The sequence below is a fragment of the Saccopteryx leptura genome, chromosome 3 (assembly GCF_036850995.1).
Source record: "Saccopteryx leptura isolate mSacLep1 chromosome 3, mSacLep1_pri_phased_curated, whole genome shotgun sequence".
Taxonomy (NCBI): Eukaryota; Metazoa; Chordata; class Mammalia; order Chiroptera; family Emballonuridae; genus Saccopteryx; species Saccopteryx leptura.
The window spans coordinates 207,215,024-207,230,822 of NC_089505.1; the positions used below are offsets into that span (position 1 = coordinate 207,215,024).

A 15,799-nucleotide genomic window follows, 5' to 3' on the forward strand; every position below is an offset into this window, starting at 1 on the left:
TGAGCACTACCTGCTCCTCAGCCTGGGCCGGTTCGTTTCACATGGAATTCAAACAAAACAGGTCCTCACAAGGTGGGGACTAGAACATTCAGAGGAGTGCAACCTCCTTGGAGCTGCACCAAGAGGATTCAAGGAGATAACAGGCTCCTCGTGAGCTGCAGTCTACAGCACTGGTGGCTGGAAATACAGATTTGGAGGCAGACAAGCCTGGGCTCTAATGCTGCAATCTTGGCTTCTTACCTAACCCTACCACACTTCAGAATCTCTGTGCTGAGTGGGGATACTCACAGTTCCTAAGTCTGAGGGTCACGACACTGAGAGTGTTAGGTGGGGTCCTTTGTTTTTCATCTCGTCATTAATAGTAACAATACTCCTCCTTAGATTAAAGACTCTCCTCAGTGTTAATCTGTGAGTGAGGGCGATGTCAGCCTCACGGGGAAAAATTCCCTTCCAGGGCGTCAACCCGGTCCCCTCCTGTCAGGCCAGGGGACGTGGGCGGGAGCCCTGGCTCGTGCACTGTGAGGGCTGCTGCTGGGGGCTCTGCTGCCCCAGCAAGCCTGGAAAACTGCACAGTCAGAACGTGGGGCTGGGAGGGAACAAGCTACTCCGGCAGCCCAGGCAAAGGCAAACACAGACCTTGCCCACTAAGACTACTTAGAAATGTTCCTGGGCCTGAGAAAAGGCCGCTGACGATCTAAAACACTCCGGATTAAGTGCACCCCAGGAGAGGACTAGTGCGGATTTGAGTGCATGTTCACAAACGAAATTTCAAATCGGGAGGTTGGTGGTGCAACACAGGCTCAGCAAAGAGCAGTGGGTGTGGAGTTAGAAGCAATTATTTCTAATGCAACACAAGCTCAACCACTAACAGAACTGGCTCGGCCACATCTCGGGGATGGTGCTCTGGCTTCTTCCTTGTGGGGTGGCCATGAGCTTGGCCTCCGCAGGGACTGGAGGGCTGAGAGGGGAGAAGAAGACAATAGATACAGAAGCACTTCGGGCTTGAGAGGAAAAGTGCCATTAAAATCCAAGGCATTATCACCATTACCGATGTGGTCATTTTCTTTGGTAGACTTACCCAAGTGGCCTTGGGGCAGGATCTGGTGGTTCTGGGGGACTTTAACTACCCATTCATCTGCTGGAAAAGCAATATAGCAGGCCACATATCATCAAACAAGTTCTCAGAAGGGGTTGGGGGCAATCTCTTAGTACAAAAGATATAGGGAGTAAATATTGTGGCTGCCCTTCCCTAGATCCTCACAAAACCACGAGGGATTAGTTGCACATTTAAAAGCAGAGTCTGTGGTTAAAGTAGGCATTGACCGACAGAAAAGAAGCAAACGTGGACATTCGACTCCAATTTCAAGTCTACGCAGATTCAGCAAGCGCTGACCCTATGCAAAGTACCATGCTAGGCATTGCAGGGATAAAAAGTCCAATGACAAAAGAATTTCAAGATAATTAGGGGTGTTGTGATTTAAAAAAAAAAAAAAAGGCATGAAAAGAAAATAATCCTGTTGGTGAGAAATGAAAAGAGTGACAAGACTCCTGTATTTTTTTTCTTCATACTTGAAGGAAGAGAACTAGATTAAAAATGGAAAAGTATAAATAAAAATGGAAAGGAAATCATGGGTAAGAGAAAGAACAGTTGAAGCAGTTGAGAAAGGTTAACGGTTAGTTTAAAACTTCATCATCTTGTTTAAAATCGGAGCATTATGTTTTCTAATTCCCTTTTCACTAAAAATAGAACTATGAGAGAAGTGAGACATTGATAAGAACATCTTGACACTATGAATGATTAACACAGGCAAACACAGATAATCAGTCCCCAAGTCCCCAGCCATGACCATGACCCACCCAAACAACGCTATGGGGCAGGGAGCCCACCTAAGCAGCCCTGGAATCAGCTCAGCTTTAAAAGTCTATGCCCCACAAAGATGGGAGAGGTCCCAGCCACTGACATTTAAAAACACAATTTCAACAGGGAAGACACAATGAGGGAAATGAAATGCCAACCCTCCCACCCCCAAACCCAGACAGCCAAGCCTTCTTAATAGTGAGCTTCAGGATTTAAAATCCTCCCGTTAAATCCACCCACCCTCTTGAGATGTCAAGATAGGCATCTCCCTACTTCTGGGACTTAACTGCCACACAGGAGCAAAGAGCTGCCCTGAATTCCTAGTTTCCCTCCTAGCTGAGCTGGCACTGCTGCTGTGGACTCAGAACTGTGTCTGCGACACCCCCTCCAGGAACAAACACAGCCCTCCTGCTGGAGAGGGGAGTGGGTAACTGGGCTTCTCTGCCTGCTTGAACCCTAGAGCAGTGGTCCCCAACCCCTGGGCCGCGGAACGGTACCGGTCCGTGGGCCATTTGGTACCAGTCTGCAGAGAAAGATTAAATAACTTACATTATTTCCGTTTTATTTATATTTAAGTCTGAACGATGTTTTATTTTTAAAAAATGACCAGATTCCCTCTGTTACATCCGTCTAAGACTCACTCTTGACACTTGCCTCAATCACGTGATACATTTATCCGTCCCACCCTAAAGGCCAGTCCGTGAAAATATTTTCTGGCATAAACTGGTCCGTGGCCCAAAAAAGGTTGGAGACCACTGAACTAGTCCACTTGTCCTTCCCTCCCTCCCCACATATTCTTCTCTCCCTGACCTCACTCAGTGACTGCAACTATGGGACCAGACCGGTGGGAGGGGAAGCAGCTGTCTCTGTACTTACTGATGGGAAGAACTATGATGGGGATGTTTTTGGGCCGCTTGCTCTCCTTGTCGATGAATTCCCCGGTGACCGTTTTCTCTCTTTCTGTCACACGACAGTTGTACTTCCCGCTGTCTTCCTGGCGGAGGTGGTAGATCTTCAGCACAAAGACATTATCACTCTCTTTGGCCACTTTCAGCTGCCCCCTGGCTTCCCGATGGGTGAATTCGCTGTTGAGGACAGGCACAGCGTTAGGCCCCATGTTGGCAATGAGCGAGCTGTTGAAGGCCCAGGAGACAGCGAAGTAACGGTCGGGAATGTTCTGAGCCTCCAGGATGCATCTGAACTCCACCGGCTCTCCCATCGTGTACAGGCGTTTCTCTGTTTCCAGCCGAACAGTGAACTCTTTGTCTAAGAAAAAACCACAGAACGGTGCACTCTGGGTGAGTGAGGAGCCAAGCTACGCAGACTGCATCTGCACGGTCCCACCACCCAAGCCTTCTCTCCACTGCAAACTACAGAGAAGGCACCACCACATTGTCCTGAGAACAAACTCCAGCTCGCACCCAGGTGACCTGAGAAATTAAATTCTTGAACATCACAGAGGGAAACCAAGGTAGCCAGACCCAGGTAGTCTGAAGGGGCTGCTATCCCAGTCATGACCGATGGGCTCTGTCTGCAGCTTACACTGCCCTAGATTCACCCCCCAAAAGCCAATAAGGAACTCTGAATATCACTACATGGCAGATAGCAAAGGCCTAGTAGCCTTGACTTCTACACTCAGAATAACCCACTAAACAACAGGATTACAAACACATTCAGCAGATATAACAGGACTTACCCCACTGGGGTTTCTGAGGCAAAAATATACAATAGCCTAGGTGCTGGCCCCTATATCCTAATAAACTAAAAAATTAACATATTGAAATACGTTCTTCATCCCCATGTGAATACTAGAAATAAGACACACATAAGACCAACCCTAACAAAATGGCACAGGACAAATAAAAACTAATGGCTTTTCACTAGTCACTACCTGTCAAATATTTAGAAAGGTGTAATAAAAAATACCTATTACATTGAAAACCAGAACACCCGTGAAATGGCCGATGAACCCCAACCCCCTTCAGGGAGCTGGGTGTTTAATCCAGCATGAGGGGTGATCAAAGAAGAGCCCATCACCACCAACGTGTCCCATCACTCTGAGTAACGGTGTGTGGTGACTGTCATTTCCATGGGTTCTATGGGACAGTTCTCCTAGCTCATGGCAGAAGTGGGGGACAGGGTAAGACAAAAGAGTCAATGGTTGGAGAAAACACTCCGTTCTAGACAACAGAACCAAAGAATCTTGGGTAGGGAAGGCTGTAGCTGCAACAACTCTGCTCAAGTCCTTCCTCCCAGTTCTGCTCACTGAGAGAGAACAGAGGGGCAATCACTTTAAAGAGACCTCTGCATTCATCGTAGACTCACTGACTCCAAACCTGATTGCCTTTCCTACACTGGCATGTCCGAGCCTCTACCACTATCTGCAAGACCCCTGCGCCATGTAAAACTCCTATCCCTCCGAGAAAACACAGGAGTCATGAGAGCCCTGCTTCCGCATTCCTAGTCTCCAGCCCAGCCTGGCTTTGTACCCGGCTCCCAGCCCCACCCCACCCATGTGGGCCAGCACCTTGCCCAAACCCCTGTTTTTCCCCAGTGAATCAGCTTCATTACCTAAACTTCCTAACAACACAAACCACTCAACAGCTCCCAGGGCTCACCTCTAACATGAGAGCTGCTGCCTCAGCTTCCCTTTCCCAAAAGACTAGTCCCGAGAGACAGGGGTGGAGATAGGCAGGTTTTCCTGTCATCTTCTGTGTAGATGAATGCACCTACGTGGCCTGTGCCCATGTTGTCTGCCAGATCCTGGCTCTCTGGTCAACCCAATTACAATGATTTATATCTCAACATCATTGATAAAAAGCACCCCTTCCATACAAATGCCCCTGAAGACATGTGAACAGGTGCCCTAGACCTCAGATGCCCCATTTCCCTGGGGTTAGGCTGGCTGCAACTGTGGCTTTCTTTGCTTGGCAGCCAAAGACTGAGCACAGGCAGTGCCCCTCGGCTAGGGAAGCCCTGATGGTCTCAGGCTACAGATGTGAGATTTATAACTGATCACCCTTTTATCTGCACTACAATTTGCCCTTAGTTATACCCAATCAAACCACTAGAAATTGATTTAGGCCTTTTCGAATACCTCCCTCACTCCTCAGCCCACTTAAATCGGCTTCCGGCCCTTTCCCCATATTTCATTTCCCCAGCAAACGTCATCAGTGAGGCCCCTCTGCCCCCATCACAACCAAGGGTTTTCCCAGGCAGCTCTCAGCCTCTGGCCTGGCCTCTCCCTTGGGCTCCATGACAACGCCCCTCCTGCTTCTCCCTTGCCTGACCACTTGGTTTCTCTCTTTCACTGGACCTGCTCCTCTTGAGGCTGTTCTCCTGGGCCTCATCACTCCCAAGTTCAAATCTGACTGAGCTGTGTGTCGATGACATGCTGGTGTTTCACGTGCTGAACGACGACGAGTCTGCTTGCAGGGTGGACTCCCTGACTACTATTCACGGGAAAGGAGACCACGCTGCCACCCATGGGGGAGCAGACACTCTCCGGCGTGTCCTCCTTACCGTTCAGGGCGTCCCCGAGTTCCAGCCGCAGGCCCCCAGACAGCTGAACTCCTTCCACAGGGCCCTTCTTCTGCCTCCAGCACCCACTCACCGCCTCCTTTCCAGGCAGCTGGCGCTCACCTGTCATGGTCTTATTAGTCCTTTCTTACCTGGTCTCTGGAATCAGATCCAACCTGTCTAATCAACTTCTACGTGGCCTCCATGTTTTCCTTCTAAATCCAGACTTTGGGTCATTCCCTGCTCAAAAGTCTCCCCCCCTCCCCCCACTGTCTGCAGCAGCGGTTTTCAAACTTATTTGAAAGGGGACTTTCTTTTTTTTAAAAAAAATATAACATCTGGAGTTTTTTAAAACAACTGGTTGTCGAGGCACAGGCCATGGTTTGCTGACCCCTCTTTTACTCTAATAATGTGCCTTTATCTTTGAGTTCCTCATTCTAGAACATCTTTGGTGACCAGTATTTCAAAGTCTACATTTACTATTTTTTTTATTCTTCCAGCTATACATTAAAACAATCTTCATTAAAGTTAGAATGAGCTCTGTTAGTACAACATACTCATTTCTAATACCACTGAATCAACACATACAATATTAACAATAAAATATATCAGATGAAGTTATAATCAGCTGAACACTGACTGGACTGGGGTTGAAGGATCTTCCAAGCTCACTCATGTAGCTGTTGGCATGAGGCTCAGTTCCTCAATGCAAGCAAACAACATGCACCAGCAGAAGCCAGGAGTGAACACGGGAGACTGGATTCTACTGCTTGATCAAGGGGACCCGGGCTCCAGCAGAGAGAGGACGCAGGCTCTGCGGAGAAAGCTGAGGGGACAGCCACAGGAACCCCTCAGCTGAGTCACTCTCCTGCGCCGCAGACGCTATCTTTCTGGGGTTGGGACTTTCTTTTTCCTTACAAAGTCTTTTGTGCCCAATATAGAAAACACTTGGTTGAATCAAGGCAGGACTGAATTAGAGCCGTCACAGGCCCTCCTCTAGCACCCAGGCACGCACACGCGCACACGAATGTGCACACTCCCACGCATGCAGCCTCTCAGACACCTCTAAGATTTCTAAGGTTCCAAGGAGAACAGTCTGAAAATACCTGGTCCGCAGAGTTAAGGCCAAGGTCCACATGACAGCACATGAGGCTTCAGGCTCCTTTCCTTTTTCCTCTCTCCATGCGTATCTGGAACTCAACATCTATTCATGCTCAACTTCTCTCTGCCTGTCCAGCATGTCAAGCAGTCTTGTGCTTCTCCTCCTGCTCTCTTGTCAAGCTTCAAGGCTCAGCTCAAATCACTAAACTTGCTGGTTTTCCTGGATGCGCCTTAGTAACTGTCCCATCCAGGGAAGCTGACTGTTGTTAGAGCAGGTCACATTCACTGTGGTCCACAGCACTCTATATACAACACTACCATAGCACTTAGCACACTCCGCTGAGCCACTGGCTGTGACATCAGCAAGTTCCCTGAGTGTGGGGACCAAGTGCTCATCATCTCCGAATCCCCAGTGCTACCCCACACCTTCAACGCCGAGGGGACTTACTTGATGCTTGCCGGCTAGAGCTATGAGAGCGCCGGGTGTGGCTTCAGCCACCCAGCACTAGGATGCAGCGTGAAGTCACAAACTTTTATTTCATTGAGTTTTCCCTTAGCTGGCTTAGTCTGGAAAAATTTGCTGAGAAAATGTAAAAACTCCTAATTCCAAATTGGTAAGATGAAAATAAAGTAGGTTAGCTGATGCAAACTAATTTAAAAGTATTAAGGCTCAAAATTTGGTCCAGACTTTTGAAGCTGATCTTAAAAAACATCCAAGAAGGGAAACAATAAATATGAACTAAAGTGCCTTCTGTAGATTTCTTAGAATTGGAGGTCCGGAAGCTGCTACATGCTCTGGGTCTCCCAGAGCGGATGAGGTGTTGCTGACTCGGGAGCCCGATCCTTCTCATGAAAGCCCTCACATCCATTCGCTGTCCAGAGAATCCTTCTGCCCTGCTACCTCTACAGCTCCGCGTGACACAACCCAGACCCATGCAGAAACCCCCTGGGAAGGACACGGGACACACAGCCCCGCAGGTCCCGCCCCAGGAGCCTGGCCCAGGAGTCTGCACTATTGGGTAAGTCAGAAGCCCTGCTCTAGAATGACAGAAGAACAAGTGGCAGAACTTTAATGTAAAGACCAAGACCACTGACCACAGCAAATAGGACAGGGATGTCATTAGATAGTGCTGCCAAGGAGACCTCACCTGCCTCTCAGACTCCCACAAACCACCCTCCACCCACCAGGACAGCTACAGGCCCTCACCAGAGCTCAGCAGAATACAAGGAAAGACTCGGCCACCCACTACATCTCATTACAGCACAATGACCGCCCTCAACGATAGCCAGGGGAGCCCTGGCCCACGAGACCGGCCCTGGCCCACAGACGCCACCAGCACGGCTCTCGGAGCTGATCCAGGGCACAGGGTCGTGTGGGGCATGCAGAGCGCCACCTGGCACTGCGGGAGGATAACACGAGGGGCAGTAGGACCTCAGCACCCAATGCTGCCACCCCTTTGACCCAGCTCTAAACACATCAGTCACCTCCTCAGGCAATAGCCTTCTAGGTCTTTCCCTTGAAAAAACATTCACAGTGGACCCTAGTACTCCTGTGGCTGTCCTCATTCTGTGACTTCTCCTGCGGCCCCGCCATCAAGCCACCTGACTCGGCTTCTTCGCGCCCCCCACCCCACCTACTCATCTCTAGAAAATCTGAAGAACTGTGACAAAGCATTTTGGAAATCATAAAACATTACCAAAGAAATAATATGAAAAAGTAACCCTTTACACCAAAATTTCTCTAGCTCAGGATTTCATACCTACAGTGGAAGGCTCCTACTTTCAAATGTCTTCTAAGAAAGAAACAGGATTGGTCACTGAAGTAGGCAACGTCATCAAAGGGGTAGGCATGTGACTAATGCAAACCCAGTCATAGGATACAATTTGTTTCTATGGCATCTCTCAATTTTTGAAAAGAATTTGTAGTTCAAGAAAATGTAAGACTCCTCGTGGGTTGAAGAAGCCAGTCTGTCCGCAGGATTCAGCCCGTGCAACTCCTCTCTGAGACTCAAGTGCAGGTAGATCTTAGGAGCCCTGGGCCTGACCCATCCCTAGCTTCCTCTGGTCCTCAGGCAGGAAGGACCATCTCTAACTTCCCAGGAAAACCTAGTGTACTTTCAGAGGTCACTATGGAAGGCATCTGCACACCCTTCCTGCATGTGACAACCTTCACAACCAGGTGGAGAATGAGGACAAGAGAGAGACTGACCTGTGGGCTGGACAGTGACCATGGTTCCCTCGGAACGCTTTTGGGTCATGGCATACCAAGAGCCGTCAGGATCCTGGATCCACTCAGCGGCCTCACAGTAGAACTCGCCCTGGTCGGAAGGCTGAAGGTGGAAGACGGTGAGGCGGAAGGTGCTGCTCCCCAGTTTGTCCAGCCGCACCTCCCCTAGGCTCTGCCTCTGGGCATACTCGCTGCTGGAGTGAAGCACGAAATCTCGACTCAGGGCAATGACCTCTACCGGCTTCTCGCTGCCTCTCTGCCGGAGCCAGGCCACCGAGAGGTGGCTGTGCTGGACTGTGTCTGTGGCCACCTCACACGTGAGCTCCAGAGGGTCCTGCTCCACTTTGTGCAGAGTCTGGGGCATGGCGGTGGTCTGCAGGGAGTCTGGGATCACTGCAACACAGGAACAACCCAAGTGAACAGTCACAACAGAGCCGCAGAACCTTAACATTCACAGGGACAAACGGAAGCTGTTCTGCTTTGGGCACACCATGGGAAAGCAGTATTCTTTGCAAAAGACAATAATGCTGGGAAAAGTAGGGATCATCAGGAAAAGAGGAAGACTGAATATGAGGTGGATTGACTCTGTGAAAGAAGCTGTAGCATGAGTCTACAGGAGCTGAGCAGGGCTGTCAAGGACAGGGCATTGTGGACGCCACTCAGTCATCGGGTCCCCAGGAGTCAGAGCCAGCTCAACGACAGGTACCAACAACAAAGCTCCCACCCCATGTATCTCTGCAGTCCCGAAGGACCTCGGCAGGCACAGAACAGGAGTTTTCTGTTTGGATTTGGACTGCAAGTTTTTGGCAATTATTCTTAGCTGCTTGGTTATTTTTATAACACTCAAATAAAAGGTAGGTTGTATTTCATTTTACATAATAAATGAACTCCCCGAAAATACTGTGTAAAAAGCATTTTTTTCTTAGGCAAAATTAGATTTCATTGTTCATTCATTGCTTCAAGATATTTGAAACTGGCTTCTGACTGGTCTTCAAATGGGAATCGTTCCTGGAATTTGGGGCATTTCCATTTCTACACAACTTCCTCATTTCCTCCCTTGCAGACACCACCCCATATTCCCCAACTGACTTCAGCAATGCATTGCTCTAGGAAGGCTATTTAAAAATAAAAAAATAAAAAACATTTTTGGTAGAGAAAGGCATCATCATTCTTGATTTTTTAATAGTTTCAATTTTCCTATAACTTACGTGCCAAAGTGGTCTACAGTGGAATGAAGCCACAGGATGAGGGTGACTCAGGCAAACGGAGAGCTCCCCTGTGGTCCCCTGGTCAGGATCTCACCCTGGGATTAAACACCACCCTGTGACTGCTAAAGGCACTCCAAAGACAGCCAGTGTGTGCTTCCTCGCTGCACCCACCTCAGGGCTAGGCCACAGGCTCCTGCTGCGTGCAGGCTTGTCAGAGAAAGGAAGAACCACCAAAAAAAGCTGGAGGGGAGAAGAGTGCGAACATGGCAGTGTTTGCCAGTGGGAAGGACCAACTATTCCAGTTTTTATTATCACAAATAAGCCTGGAAATTAGGACGGGTCAGAAAAACAGAACAGCCTTGACAGCCTTTCATGTAGAGATCCCTCCATCATTCGGGGATCACTGGGCCGCTGCTGCACATGCCTCCCTCATGCGCTCAGCATCTCCAGGCACCCAGTCCGAGCAGGGACCTGAGGCTGCATTCACTTCCTGAGTCCGCAGAGCCCCAAGTCCAAGCAGGGACCTGAGGCTGCATTCACTTCCTGAGTCCGCGGAGTCCCAAGTCCAAGCAGGGACCTGAGGCTGCATTCACTACCTGAGTCCGCGGAGCCCCAAGTCCAAGCAGGGACCTGAGGCTGCATTCACTTCCTGAGTCCGTGGAGCCCCAAGTCCAAGCAGGGACCTGAGGCTGCATTCACTTCCTGAGTCAGGGGTGCCACAGGTCTCCCAGAGCCCGTCCACAGGCCCATTTCCAAGAGGTTTCACCTGTCTCCCAGCTGACATCATATGCTTCACCATCCTCATCATTCTTCAGATCATCAATCACAAACATCCTTGCCTCCTATTTTCACATCCCCTTTCACTAACTAGAGGAATTGTTAACTTTCTCTGAAAACTTAACTTCTGCTTTAGACTTTTTTAAGTTTCAGCCTCAACCTTCTATTTTATAAAGGAACACAAACTCTATTCAGTTATGTTACTAGTTGACCTCTAAAATATCTGGGGATCTTTTTTTAAATTCTGCTGACTTACCCACAATTTGAAAAACTAAGTCATGGGGAAAGCGGAACTTGGAGCACTGCACCATCCCTTATTCAAGGGTTAACCGAGGAGTGAAGCATGGAGCCGTCCAGGAATCCATGTGGGTTTTTATTTTTGTCAAATTTGTACTCTAATAGAAGTAACTCAATGTTACGAACTGAATGTTTGTTTATGTCTCCACAAAATTCATATGTTGAAACCGAATCCCTGGCATGCTGTGCTGGCATCTGGGGAGGAGGCCTGTGGGAGATGATTAGGTCGTGACACTGGCGCCTCCATGAATGGGATCAGTGCCCTCATAAAGGGACCTCAGAGAGCTCGCATTCCCGTCCCACCAAGTGAGGATACAATGAGAAGACAGCAGTCTGCAAGCTGGAAAACGGCTCCCTCCAGAACCAACCAGGCTGGCACCCCGCTTCCAGAACTGTGAGAAATAAATGCTGTTGCTTAAACCACTCAGCCTACGGACCTTTGTTACAGCAGCCCACACTGACCGTGACACTCAGGCAGGACACGGCCCCATAAACGCAGCCATCTCCTCACCCATTAGGTTCGTCTTGGCACTGTAGCTCCCAAAGTACCGCTCATCGGTGGTGGGCGTGTAGCACTCGTACTCCCCAGCATCGCGGGCCTGGAGATCGGTGATGTGCAGTAAGGCCGAGTCGCCCTGGATTCTCTCCACGTAGATCTTCCCACTGCGGACACGCTGGGTGTAGATGGCATAAGGGAAAGAAGAGTCCACAGTGCTGACGATCTGGACCTCGCGCTCTGGGGCGGTGGGCAGGTAAATGGACCACTGGAAATTCTGCTCAGAAGGTCCCTGGAAGCCACTCACGTTGCACCAGATGGTGATGTGGGAGCCCTCTGTGCGGTATAAGGGTCCTTCCTGGACAGCGACTTGACGCTGTGCCATCACCACACCTGTGGGGGACATACACACGACAGGCTCACTTACTTCTGAGACCAAAATGCAAAGTAGGCAGAGATCTTCAAAGGGTTTGCTACTTGTGTGACATGGCAGTAATATAGATAGCTTACGGGTCCTTTCTGAGGTGTTCCATGATTTATTAATATTAATTAAGACACAGTAAAGCACTGTCCCTAACAGGCATATATGGGAATTTGTGCAAGGATGTGGTTACTTAGCAGCTGACCCTTGGGAACATCCTTTGGTCCCTCTGTTTTTCACGTATATGGCATTTTATAACTATTGATATATAAATGCTATTATTAATGCTATTTATAAGGTTTTTAATAAAATGAACAAGAAAAGTTGAATCGTTGACACAAATTCAGATGAAAACGAATAAAAGCTCCCTTCTTGCAATCTGGCAGGAACAAAGCACTCCTTCCCTGATTCGAGGGCTGGTAGGAGGGATGGGCCCCTTCTCTGGTGCTGCGCCCTTTATTCTCAAATGTAGCTACTACCAGGACGCCCTGTGGATGAGTAGTCCTTATTTCATCTCCCCCGCCCCCTGTCATGAATAGGGACAGAGCCAAGTGCCCACAGGTGCTGCAGCTTTAAGCCAAGTACATGCCCACTTGAATGTGAAGGGCTGAAGTAGGTCCCTGCTGCCCAGATGCCCACATGCTGACCACAGACAGGTAGCAGGAAAGTAAGGCTGAACCTTAGGATCACAGCTCTGACTTACCCACTGGCCCCACCTTCTGGCTGGGACATGCTTCCCAAGGTAGCTCCTGCCTATTCTGAGCAAGGTTTCCCTTGTAGACTCGGCAGGGAGATATGGTGAGTTTAATTTCTCAATTTCTCATTCCACACCAGCACAACACTGATTCTGCCTGAGCCACCAAGAAGGTGGGAGAGGCCCAGGGGCCCACCCTTTCAGCCTCACCCTGGGCAGCAGCTGGGCAGAGCAGTGTGGCAGAAAGGGCAGGTGAGGTCTAGGTGTAGTTTGCCAAGAATTGGAACTGGCTGTGTCATCCTGGACAAGTTGCTTTTTCCTCGGGAACTTGATCTTCTTGTCTACAAAATAATGTCTGAGAAAGCTCTGGAGCAGACTGGTATGTATGCAAGGCTGGCTCTGTCACTTATTAGCTGTGATTTTTTTTTTTAATTTTTAATTTTTTTTTTTTTTTTTTTACAGAAACAGAGAGAGAGTCAGAGAGGTACAGATAGGGACAGACAGGAAGGGAGAGAGATGAGAAGCATTAATCGTCAGTTTTTTGTTGCGACACTTTAGTTGTTCATTGATTGCTTTCTTATATGTGCCTTGAACATGGGGCTACAGCAGACCGAGTAACCCCTTGCTCGAGCCAGCAACCTTGGGTCCAAGCTGGTGAGCCCCACTCAAATCAGATGAGCTTGCGCTCAAGATGACGACCTCGGGGTCTCGAACCTGGGTCCTCTGCATCCCAGTCTGACACTGTATCCACTGCGCCACCACCTGGTCAGGCATTAGCTGTGATCTTGGACAAGTTATTTAACCTCTCTGAGCCTCCATTTCCTCATCTGTAAGGTGGAGATAATAATGTGTCTTATAGAGTTATCTAAGAGGCTAAATAAGATAAAACTGATAAAAAAACCCCCAGAACAGGACTTAGCCCACACTTAGTCCTCAATAAAGAGCTTCTAGCTTAGACTGCTTCTGGCTGGAACATTCTGTGCCTCAGGATTTGGCCATTGATAATTCTCTGGGCCACCCACCTCCACCCACAGCTGCAGCCTCCCCCTCCCTCCCAAACAGAACTGCAGCTGCCCCAGTAGAAACCTATCTACGGTGGACCCAGCCACTGAGCAGCCAGGAGCAGCTCCAGTCCTAGTGGACTCAGCAGTAAGCCCTATGGGGGAGGGGTGTATGTATGTGTCTGTGCTCAAAGCACGCTGATCTAATATACAAAATGACCAACTTTCATTCAGACCCTACAAGGAAAGGCTTGTAGTTTGTAAACTCTTATCTGCACAGACCCTTTTCTTCCAAACAAAACCTTAGAACCCCCAAGCAGGGAAACTGAAACAGCGTGGAAGTGGGGGTGGGTGACCGCAAATCAACAGATCAAAGTGGTTGATTTACTTCATACATTCTGGTTGACAGTACTTAGTTCTATATCAAAAGTCATCGAGAAGACAGTCTATTAGTTATTTTCAGTACATTAAAATCTGCCATATAACATTTTGACTGTGTACTCTTTTTATGACAATTTAAAATATTTATATAGTGACATCTGAACAAATGGTCGCAGTATTACAGAATCCCAGAAAGTTGGCAACAATTTAATGACATTTCTAACATTTAGGTCTCCCTGCATCACAGTGTTCTGTGACTGAGTGGCCACGCCCATTCCCCATCTGCTGCTGAGAAGGCTGGAGGCAATCCAGGACCAGCCAGCATCTTCCTTAAAGGGTTCATTCTCAACCTTGGACTCACACTGCAACTTTAAAACAAATACCACTGGCCTGACCAGGTGGTGGCGCAGTGGATGGAGCATCGGACTGGGATGAGGAGGACCCACCCCGGTTTGAGACCCCAGGGTTGCCAGCTTGAGCGCGGGCTCATCTGGTTTGAGCAAAGCTCACCAGCTTGGACCCATGGTCGCTGGCTCGAGCGGGGGGGTTACTTGGTCTGCTGTAGCCTCATGGTCAGGGCACATATGAGAGAGCAATCAATGAACAGCTAAGGTGCCACAACGAAAGACTGACAATTAATGCTTCTCATCTCTCTCCATTCCTGTCTGTACCTATCTGTCCCTCTCTCTGTCTCCGTAAAAGAAGAAAAACAAAACAAAACAAATACCACTGCCTGAACCCCACCTGATGTCACTGGTCCAGGGTGCAGCCTGGGTCAAATCTGCTGCCTTACGATGTCTCTGCCTGCCCAGTGCCAGCCTGGTGCCCAAATTAAAGGACCTCTGCTAATTGAAGGCTCTCAATAGCTTTAAGCTCCTCCCTTCCGCAGAGACTCTACACTGACTTGGATGAAGAAAGCTCCTTTCTCCTCTAGTAAAAGGGGAGAAAGAAAGCAGCAGAGACCCATCAGATACGGACCACTGTGATACAATGCTGAGCTCACCCAGAGTATATTCCCTTTCAGATGCACACACAAGAGCATTTGATCATTGGATCAGGCACTCACCCCCTGAAAGGTAAACAATGTTAAGTGGTCTGAATGAGCCAGGGCATCAGAGTCAAAACAATTGTTCAAGCTGGAAGCAGGTTATAAACTTCCCTGACAGATAAATACTGGATTGTACTTTAACCACACACAGTCAGCTGCACCTGCCTATGAAATGTCTCCTTAAATTATATCCCACTTCACAAAGGGCCTTTGACCCCTGAAAATAATGCTGCTCTTAGGAAGTGGGTCTTAACACAGAAATAAAAATTAACTTTTCCTCCTCAGCAGCTTAACTCCCCTTCCTCTCCACCCCGCCCTGTCCAGTTCCTTCTCCTGAGACAGCCCCTGCAGTGCAGGCCTCCCTCTCCTTCCTCCAAACAGACCCTGGTCTCCAGCCCTGACCGAGGCATCCCCTGCCCCCCTGCTTCTCTGCTCCTCCCGTCTTCCCTCTCAGCCTCGGACATAAGGCTCCTTAGGGCAGGGTCACCTTTTTATTAAAAAATAACAATTTATACTTTGGACATTCCTGTACTCTTTGAATTACTTTGCAGTAAACAAATATCACTTCTGTAATTTCAAAAAAAGAAAAGATCAAAGTATTCTCTCTAACTGTATAAGAACGGCTAGACATACAAGACCGAAAAAGGGTGGCAGAATAAAATAAGAACAAAAAACAACGGAAACAAATAAAAAAAATAGCAATGAATATGATAGATATTAATCTAACTATATCTATAATCACTGACTGTCAATGGTCTTAAGTGTACCAAT

At 48.6% G+C, this 15,799-nt stretch overlaps 1 protein-coding gene across 8 annotated transcripts in view; it reads right to left on the minus strand.

Moving 5' to 3' along the window:
• The window catches only part of IGSF3 (immunoglobulin superfamily member 3), a 104,719-nt gene that overhangs the window by 30,006 nt on the left and 58,914 nt on the right, over positions 1-15,799 (minus strand). For 7 of the 8 annotated variants that reach the window (XM_066377249.1, XM_066377247.1, XM_066377252.1 and 4 more), the window contains 4 exons: positions 11,499-11,876; positions 8,688-9,098; positions 2,735-3,124; positions 1,079-1,138 (listed from right to left, as the gene is read on the minus strand). In XM_066377249.1, the coding sequence (XP_066233346.1) occupies positions 1,079-1,138; positions 2,735-3,124; positions 8,688-9,098; positions 11,499-11,876 (1,239 nt within the window). The remainder of the gene's footprint in view (positions 1-1,078; positions 1,139-2,734; positions 3,125-8,687; positions 9,099-11,498; positions 11,877-15,799) is intronic. The other variant, XM_066377253.1, reaches the window with a different exon arrangement.